The 13,532-nt window shown below is 27.7% G+C and overlaps 1 protein-coding gene across 1 annotated transcript in view; it reads left to right on the top strand.

Moving 5' to 3' along the window:
• The window catches only part of LOC129972069 (uncharacterized), a 68,374-nt gene extending 56,802 nt beyond the window's left edge, over positions 1–11,572 (top strand). The window contains exons 3-4 of the mRNA XM_056086050.1: positions 9,892–9,967; positions 10,437–11,572. Coding sequence (XP_055942025.1) covers positions 9,892–9,967; positions 10,437–11,513 — 1,153 coding nt within the window. The 3' untranslated portion in view covers positions 11,514–11,572. The remainder of the gene's footprint in view (positions 1–9,891; positions 9,968–10,436) is intronic.
• Positions 11,573–13,532: the final 1,960 nt, after the last annotated feature.

The following is a 13,532-nucleotide window of genomic DNA, read 5'->3' as shown; positions in this document are numbered from 1 at the left end:
AAAATCACCGTTTTGGTAAAAATTTCAAATTTCTTTATTATATTTTATTAAATTCAACACATTTAAGATTCCAAAAATGATTCACTTTTTTTTCAGCGGTAGTTAGAAGTAAAGTCACCGGCAAAATTATAAACCAGAAGTGAAATATTTAAAACTGATTCTAACAAGGGGAAGGCGCGAGGTTTAAAATTGAGTTGGGGATGAGATTTTGTATAATGGTAGTATACATTTAGAATGTTCATTCATGAAAATATTAAGGCTCAATAGCCCTGAAACTTTTAAGATAGCTTGTATACTAATAATGTGCCGAGCGTTCAAAGAGTGTAGTGGTTAGGGCTCTGGCGTAGAATTCACGAGATCCAAGTTTGATTCCGGGTTAGTATTTTTTTTTTTTTTTCCTTCTTCTTCTTCTTTTCTTTCTAAATTATTTCAAAATAATTTAACAGTTTTAATCAATATCTTTTTCATTTTCGTATACAAAAATAAATATTTATTAGCCTAATTCTTGGATTATAATTTAATTTTTAAAAAGAAAAATCGTTATAAATACTAATGCATTTTTTTAAATATTCAGAATATTCAGGGGAAAAAAGATTTAGGTCACTTTTATAATCTGTTTTTATAAAAGTTTTTTTTTATCTGTTTGAGATAATGATAGAAGTATTTGAACATGTAATATAAGTTAAAAGACGTTTTTAGGTAAATAAAAGAAATAAAATGTTTAATTAAAGAAGAAAAATAATCACTTTTAATTAATGCAAAAAATAAACAAAAAAACAAAGTAAAAAACTAAACATGATTTAAATCAACAAACTCAGCTATTGATGTTGTGAAAAAGAAAGATTATTTTTGAAACCAGTTTGCTTAGTAGAATGATAATCTCTAAACAAGAAAAGAAAAAATAAATAAACTTTCCAGGAAATGAAAACCGACCGGACCCAATGCCGGGAAGTAAAAGACTGCGCGACAGATTTTGAGTATGTCAAGATTTGCGATATGGCGCCAAAAAAGGTATTCTTACTCTCAGATTCTCCCTAAGTCACATGACTCATGTTAGGTACCCTTGTTTCAATAAAAAACATACGACTAGCTCCCTCCATTTACATATCATCTCTACGCTTCTATGCTCGTATTAATATTTTCTCTTGATTTTTTTATATTTTTATGCATTCAATTATATCATAGGAAAAAGAAGCGGTGTTTAAAAATCGACACATTATTAAAAATTCTCCTCATTGTTTGATTCCAAAGCTACGCCTTGATTATAAATATAACAGAATTTCAAGAATTTTATTAAAAACATGCCTTGTAGTGAAACTTACTCAAGATAAAAAAAATGAACCAAATCTTTATGCCTTGATTATTAAGAAGGGAGAAAAAAAAAATCCAGGATCGAATATTAGTAGAGTTTTGCTTCAAAAGCGATATGTATATTGATTTAAACTATGCTTAAAATATTTTCAAAAAATAATTAAAAATGAAAAAAAAAAAAAAACGTATGGCAAAAATATTGATATCATTGAAAAGATTTTTTTTTTCAATATTAGGAAGAGGGAAAACTATTATTGCATAGTTATATTTTCGGAAGTTATCAAGCAAAAACTCTAAAATTGCGCTTCATTTTTAATTAACTAAAATTCCAATAAAAAATTTTTTAAAAAATCACTCCAAGGTGTATACTTTACCCTCCAAATATATATGTTCGAAATTTGATAATTAAATCAAACGATCTAGCCTGTTGAATTCCAACACAAGCAAACAGACATATTCATCTTTATTAATAATAGAGACGGAGTTTATGTTCTATATACTATTACTCACATGAACCTTTTTAACGATGTCTCTCAATTTTTATAACAAAGTAAACAAAAAGGTTTTATTACTTTCAGACTGCTAATCAAAGAGTCTACAGTATTTATATTGCAGTTTTATGTTTTCGATATCGATATTCGGTCAATAAAAGAAATGATAGGGTTTTTTTATGTTTATTTTCGGGGTCAATATTTTTTATGTGTAATATTTTTACAAAGAGATCTAAATATTATTTTATTTAATTAGAAACCATTTTATTCTGTCGTCGAATTCACTTTTATATGTTTTTGTATTATCAACACTTGCTTGTATTGCAAGAATCACATTTTCGTAGATGGGATATTAGAGATATCGTAGGATATTAGAGATTCAAAACATTTAATCGTGTCGCAAAGCATATGAAAAAATTGTTTCATTATCACAGTTGGAATTTTTTACAAATGTTTAAAACAGAAATAAGTTTTTTTTTCATTATAAGATCGGTTAATATACATAATTGAATATCTGCTTATGTTATTTTAATAATTGTATAGGAATCCACATCATTTCTTTACGTTTCATTTCGTTTTCATGCCATTTTCTAACTGTTATCAAATGCGGTGAATGAAAAGATAATACTTCGTGCCTTTGTTAAATGGTCACACGAATATGAAGACAATCACAGAACAGTAAAAAGGACGGCGAAGAACTTCTTTAACGTATCGAATCACGTATCGAATTGAATTCAAAATTCGATACTTATTTATAACTTTTCTGCAGATTCAAAATTTATTTATCTTTCAAGCCTTGTTTTTGAATAATCGTGCTCCTATACATAAGAATAGAAAGACTCACGGATATAATTATAAAAAAGAAAAAAAACTTTTCTGTTTTCAAGGTAGCATAAAAAATGAAAATTCGCCCAAACGTTCAAAGCCAAATCTTTTTGTATATTATATTTAAAAAAATAAAATATCCATATGTTTCTTTAGAATCAATAAACTTGTACTAAACTTTCGCACATTCAACATCAACTATTTCAACAACAACAAAAAAAATTGTTGGATTATTGAAATTAGATTAAGCTGGTTCATATGAGAACCAATTTATGTAAATTAGCTGTGTAAAATGGGGGAGGGGGTATAAGAGAGCTACAAATCCATAATGCCTATGAAATTTTAATTTTTCTTTTGTTAACTTAAATTAAAAAATAAATTATGTTTTAATATTAACCAAATATGTTATCTTATATATAAAATATATTATATATATTGTTTGTTCGTATTTTAAGCGCTGCCCTACTTTCCATCCGATGTCGATAAAACTTTGCCAACTTATTGCTTTGAACTTAGAAAATCCATGTTTTTCACATGTATGCTGGATGCAAACGAGGCGGACAACCACGAAATGTATTTGTTTTTGTTGAAGCCGGGGAAACAAAAAAATTGTCTACCCTAAAGCATTTGAATAAGAAAGTCAAAAAATAGAATAAATATTATTTATATTTCTCCTTTATATATAATTAAATTTCAATAATGTGTTCATTGTCGATAGGGAAATAAATATCATTCTTTCTATCATTCCTAATTAAATAAAATTAGCTATTTCAAATTTCAAACAATATTTCCAAAATTATTTTTTCTGTGGCAGTATTGCACCGGGTACCAGCTAGAAAATGATAAGAATTTCAGTCTACAAATACCTCATTCACTGTTGTAATTTTTGTATCGATTGAGAAACAGGTATGGGGCAAAAGAAATAAGGTATTAAAAAAGGTGTACAAGGTATTAAAAATAAAATAACGTTGGATGCAAAAATATAAGAAAATTTGTTGTTTTAATTTCTTTTGATTTTTTTTCTAGAATTCTATGAATACAAAAATTTTGGAATAATAAAATTGGTGTCCTTTTATGAGGCATGTGCATCATGTTCTCACATTGCATTTACTATAGTAGTTACCCCTTCAGCTCATCATTTTAAACTTTGGAGTTTAAAATACCTATTCACGTCGACTGTCGTGAAAAGAGAAACCTTTGTGACCAGACAGTAGAACGAGAGCACATATCCGAGAGTAGATTTCCCTTGACCCGATTACCGATCGTACGACATCATTTATCTGATGCATTTCAATGCAGTTCGAAAAGCTGATTTCAGGTCAATTGGTTCGCCGTAATTCACAAGAGAATTAATAAATTTTGAAGTTTTATTTAAAAATTGAAAGATTGGTTTTCGAAAAAGAAAATTTTTAGTAAACGCTGAATTATTTTGTATGTATGTCATGCAAGCATCAAATAATCGTTTTTTAAACTTTAATGTGATAAATAAGTCGTAGCTGATTCATTAAAATAGGAAGCAAAAATTGCACGATTTAATTCACAAGTCTCTAATCACAATTAAAATGTTCAAAATATCACTTGGTACTCAAAATAGAATATATCATCTAATTATGTTGTAATATAAAGTAAATTATCAAAAGAAAATTTAAAATTATTTATTATTAAATGTTTCATAAAAATATCAATGCGAAATTTATCCCGATTATTTTTGAATGATTTTAAAATCAAATCAAATCAAAATAATGAATCAAAAGGGCAAACGATTCTAAATAATCTGATTATTTTTATGATATTAATTGAAATTGCTGAAATCATATAAAAAATTAAATCAGATAAAACATTTCAAAGAAAGTTTAATTCTGTATTTTAATTCTTTAATTTAACAATTATTCTCATTTATTCAAAAGAATTCGCATTCATAGAAAGCACATAAGAATAAATAGTAAACAATTGTTCCATTTGAAATCAGAATATGAATTACTAATCATCAGAATATAAATTCAGAATCATCAGAAATATAAATTTAAAAAATTGTATTTAAAAATATTTTTCTCTTCGTCTTTAGTTTCATCGTTCGTAAATGTTTTCTCAATACAATCCAAACCATCCAGAAAACCAAAAAAGGCAAGAAAATAGAAAAAAATAAAAACCAAACCGAATGATTTTTTTAAAAATCCCAAATGAAAATATATGTTACATTAATAAAAATAAAAATTAATTTTAAACCGTTGTTAGTGCAACAAAACATATCAATTAAAAGCTAAAAAAAATTATGAAACCAAGCTGTCAAAAAAAGTCGAATTTCCAAAGATTACATTAAGAAAAAGTGGTAAATGTAAAATAAATATTGCAACCGTATTCTTAATGTAATGATGCAAATAAAATAATTTATAAAAGTGAATGTATTCGATATTTTTTTTTTTTTTTTTTTTTTTGTGCTTTGAGATTTCCACACATTTTCGACAGCTGGTTTTCAGCAGATGACGTCAATACTGACATTAGCAAGTGCTGACACACAATTTTCCATTGATTATTTGCAGAACTAAAAAAATTACATGCCATTCATTATCAAGGTTTTTAAATTTTGAAAATGTCTAAGCAGAAAACAAGCAGACATTTGAAGTTCGCATGGAAATATATTACATAATTAAGTAAAATAGATTTTTAAATAGGGATGCAATAACGAATCTATTTCAACGCTTTTTATTTATTTATTTATTTTAATTTTTAGCAGAGTTTGCGATATGAAATAATCTAAAAGAAGAGGTTAACAAAGATAAAAAAAATACTTTAGGCTGAAATATATTTCCTTTGAAAATTCCTTTTAATATGCAAATCAAGATCATTTATTATCAAAAATTAATTTCTTTTGTTCAACTACATTTTTATTGAGTAAAAAAAATTTTTTTTTCAAAGATAGGAAAAGGGTTTTATTTTTTTAAAAATATAGATTGAGAATCTTTGTCCTGTTTGTTTTCTCAAATAATAATAGAAAAAATCGCTTTTTCTTGCTAAACCTCTGTTGTTTAAATTTTCTATAACATTATTTCTTACTACCTAAATTGATCAAAATTGACCATCATCTTAAAAATTTATATATATATATATATATATATATATATATATATATATATATATATATATATATATATATACTTTGAAAGCATTTCATTGTTAATTTTAATTTAACTCGTAAATATTGCATCGTCTTCATACATTTTTTGTTTTAAAAGAAATACATCTCTTATACTCACTTTGAATACAAAATATTTTTTTTAAGTCAAGAAATATATAAATAAGTCGGTAGAATGTTATAACAATGCATTTTTATATCTGAAATAGTGTGCGAATTTTTTTTTAAAAAAAAAGGACATATATGCAGTAGTAGCAGGCAAATGAAGAAAGATTCATTGCGCTTAGTATTAATTTAATTTCTCATAGCGTCACGTTTCTTAAAATTGTTTGATAGTAATATGATTTTTTCGCCTCCCCCCCCCATTTGCGGCTTAGCAAACATAAATGGTGTAGAGGATATGGTAAATTTTTTTTTTCCCCTTCACCTCGCATTTAAAAAAATTATTATATTTGACTTTAAAAAGGGATCTAGACGCACTAGTATTTTGTCTCCATTGCACACTTTAGATATACACTTGCGATTTATATACCTATTCCTTCTTCTGGCGTGACCCGGAGGTCACGCTTCTGGTCGCTACGTAAATGATTTTTTAAGAAAATACCACATATTTCCCCTATTGTATTAATTTAAAAAACTTTAAAAATTATAAAAAAAAAATAATATGTATGTCAATTATAAATTAAACATACTTCTGTAATATTTTAGTATCCATTTATTATTCATTCAGGCTGATATCCATAGAATTAAAACAATAAAAATAGTACGATAATATTTTAGACTTGATTCGTATATAGCACTCATTTGTAAAATTTGTCCTTAATTATATAGTAATGATAACGTGCATACAAAAAATGAATTTAATATCATCGCAATTCAATGAAATTCATTATTGTAAAATATAGAAATATCTTTAAAAACTATTAAAATTAGAGGAAGAAACAATGATAAAATTTTAAAATTTCATCATTTTTGAATAAAATTATTTAAAATAAAATCATTTTTGATAAAAAAAAATGTATTGAATACAGAAGTACAATATATATATACAGAGGAACAAATATTCAACTACATTTCTATTCGAAATCTCAAATGATTATTAAATAGCAGAATGAATTTCATAAATATTTTTATAAATCACTACCAGTTAAATTAGCTGCATCTATGGCATAATTTGAATTCCTTTGCTATTCGTAACCAAATAATCCAGAATTTAAACTATTAAAACTTATGATTTTTTGTTATGCATTTTCTAACTGCAGTTGGAAGGAAAAAGGAAAAACACCCGACCTATAAATTTTCTGTAAATAAACATTTTGCGACAAATGATAATATAATTAATCCAGAAAAGCTGCTTTTTGAATAACAAACGCGTCTTCAGAAAAACAAACAGGATAGTTGATATACTACAGCAGAAAGACGAAAATCAAAAGTGCCATGGAGTATTTACGTAGTAAGTTCGTAGCTGTGGTAATCAAAGCGAAAAAAAAAAAAAAAAAAAAAAAAACGAATATCAATGGAAGAAAATAAAGAGCATCTTCGCCAAGAAGATATTTTTTAAAGATAGTAAGTCTCATTATTAAATGCAATTTCGACCTTCGAATCCACTTGAATTTAACATTAATCATGTAATCGAAAAACCAGTGACGAAGAATGAATCACCTGATGTTCACGTGCATGAATGGGAGGCTGTTACTATAGTGATTACGCAATTCAAAACGCATTTCAGCTTAAATTACAGATTACGGCACTGTTGCGTATTTATCTAATCACACATAAAGATTTGTACAGCTGGTGTGTCCGGTGTTGACGGGTGTAGTATTCTTATCTTCTCACGCGACTTTTTTTATTATTATTATTCTTTCGTAAAGTAGCTATAAAAGGGCCTCGACAGTGAATTGAACAGTTAAATCGAAACCGCAAGGAAGCTTGGAGTTAGTCCAATCCAGTGCAATCGCTGTGTGAGCGAGTCGCATTAGGCAAGAAACTCTCGTAGTAAGAGCGCGAAGCGAAAGCTTACGTTGTATGGGTGAGTATTTAGGAGTTTGACTTTATATTTATAAAATATCTAACAATTGATCTTTTGTGTCTGTGGTGTTTTAAATTTTTTTTTGCGTAAGAATATAATTTTAAGACTTTATATAAATTGATTTGGAGGTAGATATTTCACTTCCATGTGTTAGCATTTCTGACAGCTTTCTAGGATAAAGATTCATCCCCGATTTTGAAAAGCAGAAAAAGATTTTAATATTACTTACCTTTATCTCGATTCTATTTTCAAGATTTTAGCTATGTACTGTTACATAGTTCTGTTCATTTCTGAATGATTTTTTTATCTTTAATTTTAATACATCTATCTAATCCTGTGGTTTATCTATATTTAGTGTAGTGTAGTGGAATTCTGCGAGATGCATTCTTTTCTGCATTGTTGTAACATTGACGCAACATGATGTTCGACATTAATAACCTGTAAGAGTCGACGGTCGTGTTGTCACTGAATTAATATAAAATTAATCGCGATGTTACTAATCCTACTTATTACGCCTTTTCAGCATGATTTGAAATTTCGTAGTAATTTTACTTTTTGAAACTTAGTTTTATGACTTATATATTAGTAAAGAAGCTATGGTTTCATCTACTTGAGCTGTAAAATAATAAGGCACTATTTTACGAATATTTTATGATCGATATCGATGGTACTTTACGGACAAACTTGATGCTAATATTGCATTTAGAAAGACGCCAATACTGAATGTGTCTTTTATGAAGATTGGATTTATTAAAATTTTAAAGAAAGGCGACTAAAAATTAAGTTCGGTTTTGAAATTAGTCTTTAGGCCTAACACGAGGAAGTGTTTATAATTGACTGTTTTTAAATGAAGCATCTTTCAAGTTTTGAAATGCAAAATGCTAATATTTATAATATCATTGAAATGTATTTAAGCAATAACATTTTGAGATTTCACTTCAGCTGTAATTTGACTTTTATATAAACTAATACTTGCCCCCCCCCCTTTTTTTGTTAATTTCTTTAAAATTTAGATAGCAATAAAAAAAATTATGAAATTACATGTATTCAAAGCTCAAAATTAAGAATTTACTTACTGCTTTTGTTAAGAGTGATTGAATCCCTATGCTGTGTGTTTTGTTTGCTAGAGGTACTTGCATAAGGTACTTATAGGCATAACTTTTCTGGGAACTCGCAAAAATCATGCATGTATTTGTTTTGTAGCCATCAGCTAAGTATAGTCCTCTTTCATATATCAACTCTTAAGAAACATGAGTTGTCAGTGTAGTTTTTGAGGAAAGTAGAGAACTTTTCCTACCTTTAATAGGGGAACTCGTATATTTTGCAGTACTTGGATTTTAGTAATTAAAGGGTTAAGTCTTGTAAAATAATCCAGTTGTGTTATCACTTAATTTCTTGTGCTTCAATTTTCTACTTACATTTTACCAGTTATTTTCAGAGCGAGTTAAATAAGGTACAAATGTAGTCTTTTTCTTCTTTTTTTTTTTTTTATAAAGATAGTAATTCTTGATAACTTTAGAAGAAAAAGATTAACAAGTTAAGTTCCTATATGTTTGATTTTTTTTTTTTTTTTTTTTTAAGATGACAGCAGTTCCTGATTTATTTCAACTTGTTTTATACCTTTATTATTAGAATTTACAAATTTTATTTTAAAATAAACGTTAGCTTATATTTAAGGATGTCATTTAAAGGTTTTCACTACAAAATCTAAATCTTGAATGCTTCTTTTTATTTTTACCTGTTAAATTTGTTTTCACTTATTTTGCAATTTACTTTTAAAGGCTTATTTTTAATTGTTTGCAATGATTTTGAATTACAATTAATGTTTATTTCCTTTTTTTTCTCTCTCTCTCTCTCTCAGATACACTAGACGAAAGTTCTAATGGGTCGTTTGTACAGCATTTGAAAAGTTGTACATTAAGTATAGCTGAGAAGTTTGCCGCAGAATGGCCATCTTGACTCGAGGATACCAAGCAATGGGACCCTCCAAACAGGTATGCTTTTGATTCTGTTGTCATAGAATTTTGCATTTCTTTGTTTTGATAAACAAATGTTATGAAAATTACAAACAAATATGATCTAACTATACACTTTATTTATAGTCATTCATGCCGGGATCTTGGAACCAAATTGATCCTACCTGATATCATCTTGAACCTTCAAAATGAAGAATATGAAGTGAGTATATTATCCAACTCTGTGTATATTGTCATTTATTTTTTAAAGTTTTAAATAATGTTTTTATTATCTATTTAAGATAGAAAACAAAGATAAGACTTCAAGATATCCTTCTTAATAATAAAATTGATAAAATATTTAAAGTTTATCATCTTTTTATCCATCTTTTTTTACTAAACTAATCAATTTATTGAAAATATATTTTTCAAAAAATTCTCTTAAAAATTCTTAATTAGATTTAATGTAGGTTGATTGGCTTGAAAAATTATTTCTGAGAGAAAAGTCTGATTGGTTCTCAATCCTTGTATATTGTTTTAAAATAATACAATCTTTTAATCTTAGAAAAAATATTACTTTTATGCTTTATAGATTGAATTAGTAATTTTAAAGTATTAGTGAATTAAAAAAATTTTTTAAATATAAAACCTTTATTTTACCATTTATTTGATATTGCTTTGTTTCATTGTAGGTGAAATTAGATGATTCTAAGGATCAGGGGTCTGACTTAACCCTACCCTTACCTGAGCCAAAATGGGGCAGTGAACCTGACCACCTTGAGTTCTCTTCCCTAGTCACCTTCGAGTTCTTTCTCGAAGAGCTGCGTGACATCCTGGCTTCAGAGTTGGAGAGTCATCCTTACAACACGGTCGGCAGTTTCCTGGCATTCTATGACGCCTTCTTGAAACAAGGACTTTCCCTCACTGAGTTTTATTGCAATTATGATCCTAAAATCCTCCCAGAAAGTTTGTCTTGTGTTGGCCTTGGTTGTTCTCTTATTGAGAACATGAAGTCTGTCATGAGCAATTGCTATCCAGGGCTGAAATCTTCTCTATTCTTAGCCTCTTGTGAAGAAATGGTTTCGGAAATTGATACCTATATCAGTTGTTCACCGCCTTCTCAGAGCCTTAGTGTAAAGGAACATGTCCTGGTAGTTCTCAAAGTCTTGGTGGAAGGTCGAGAAGGTTACATTGTCCTTGATCCAGGGTATCATGTCAACATTCCAGTGATTGTCATGTCTGATGGCTTGTTTCCCAACACTGGCTGGTTCTTGTTGAGTGACACTGAGAAATCTAAGAAGGAGTATAATTATACTGTAGATGGGAGTTATATCCAGTGGCATGTTAAGGAGACTAGGAATGGGAAGGTAAATAGCTGGACCAATCTTGTATATATTGGTCGTAGATTTTTAAGTTATGTGGATGTTTCGGAGAAAAGGAATTTGGTCTTCAATTTCCGCACCATTGTGAAGCGAGATAGGAAACAGCCAGTTGCTGGTCTGTACTGCAATTTAGAAGGTGATGAGAGGTTTACATTCTTTTATTATGATGAGTCTTACAAACGAGTTGAGGTTAAAATTCCATTTGATTATTTCCAAGGAAAAAGGGAGAATAATAAGTTTGAGAGTGCGATTTCCTCTTGTGTTGCTCAGATTGGTTTCAATGAGACTTTAGTGTCTCAGATGGTCGAAGGCATTATTGATGCTTATTTTAACCCTAATTTTATGCCTTTTGTTCGAATGTTAAATGCTGAAATTGACGAAGAATAAAAAGCAATTTGTATTTTTATTTTGTTTATTTTTCATATTAAACAATTTTTTTCCCCTTGGCTCAGTTTTCTTTTTTTGTATTTCTAACATTGGATGCATCAATTACTTTTAATGAAGCTGAATTAAGAATATTTTTTTCTATTACAATCTGATATACATATCCTTTGATATAGATGATTTTTTGATTTAAAAGAAAACATTTTAGTTTAAAGTACCATATCATAATTATTTCATTGATGTATTGGCTGTTATATGTTAAGAAAAAATCAACAATACCACCGTCTTATATGAACAATTTATAAAACTATAATGATAAAGTTTATCATGACCTAGAAGTACTTTAGAATATTAATTGAAATAAGATTTTAACTTCTTTTTGTTCTGCGAGTAACAAAAAACAAACAAACAAAAAAAACATTGAAAGCTTTTGGTATAATTTCAATTTTTTTTAAATGTACATTTCCTAGTTTAGCACAGAAGATATATCATTATGCATGATATTAAACATAATATTCCAATCCTGTACAAAGATGTATAATTGTTGCATTTAGAAGAAAATGTACCAAATTTTTTTTAATTTGCCATTTTACAAGTTGCAGCTCCAACTTAGAAGCTTTTTATGTTTAAACCACAATAATAATAAAAAAAAAAAAAAAATGGGAAGTATAGAAATTCATGGCTCTTGTTTTGTTTTGAGAAAGATCATGCTTTTTTCTGTTAATTGGGTTTAAATATTTTTTAGGGAAACTTAAGAAAACTAGCTTTTATTTTTCTGTTGGTGCTTTTACTTTTTATGCAAGTTAATACATTCTATTTATAACTAGCATTGAATGGTGATATTGAATATTTTACAAGTATACATTAACTCTTAGCTTTATAAAAAAAATAACTGTTAATTTCTTAATCTTGTCATTTTCTTATTGGCCTTTTTATGGTGTGAAAATGCAAATCGTCTTGTAGTTATTGATCATGTAATTATTACATCAATCAATTATTTGTTGCAGTCTTGCATGTATTTTCTTTGTCTTAAAATTTTATTTGAACCATTGAGTTAGATTTTTCTAGTGAAATATTCAATAAATAGGGGTTTAAACATCTGTTCATTTAATAAATTTTGATACAAAGCTTTGAATAGAGATGACTCAATCCATTGCAGAAGTTAATAATTATATATTATAAATAAAATTTGCTGCCCATATAATGAGAGGAGATTAGCTAGTGGGTTAAAAAGTTAGTGCTTGGAAAATTGATATGTGAGATAATAAATATCCTGCATCCTCTTATTCTTATTTAATTGAAATATATCCATTAACTAAGCAATGCATGAAAACTGATCTGGGTGAGGGTCAAGTGAATTTTTGATGAGGCAAGGAATTTTCAAATATAAATATATCTAAAATTACACATTTGAAATATGGTTCTTAACATACCGAAGAGTAAAACAATGTAAGTACAGAAGATAGATACCGAAGCTGTAAAACAATGTAAAGGGTGCAGTTATTTTATTTGTGAGCGAATGAATTCCATTGATCGAAACGTGAATGTCAGATATTTTAACCCTTTTAATGGTGATTATTAACTATCATGTGAAGGTACCGTAATGAATCGACAAATCTGCTATGGTTTTGGAAAAATCTCAAATAAAATAAAAAGTGAGCTTACAAAATTAAAAAAAAAAAAAGGCATATAACGAAATAAAGGGAAAATTAATTATAAATTAAAAGGAGAATAAGCTGTATTTCTTGTTGGAAACTAAGGCATGGCAAATACAAAGGCATATCATAGTGCGGACTAAAACTTGATTTTTAAAAAATTTGTATTGATTCAAATTTTATTAAAATTAAGTAAAAATTATGAAAATAATAGAGAAAATATCATAGAATGGCCCGAAAGTGGCTTATAATTTTTTTTTATTAATTTGAATTACTTATAATGTTTTCGAAGGTGAGAATAAGATGATTTTGCTGCTCTAAAGAACTGTCTTGGGACTTTGAAATATCTATTAAAATTCAGCCAGAA

This window comes from Argiope bruennichi, chromosome 6, assembly GCF_947563725.1.
Source record: "Argiope bruennichi chromosome 6, qqArgBrue1.1, whole genome shotgun sequence".
NCBI classification, from domain to species: domain Eukaryota; kingdom Metazoa; phylum Arthropoda; class Arachnida; order Araneae; family Araneidae; genus Argiope; species Argiope bruennichi.
The sequence above is the reverse complement of the archived record's forward strand: the minus strand, read 5'-3'. Positions and strand labels throughout refer to the sequence as shown.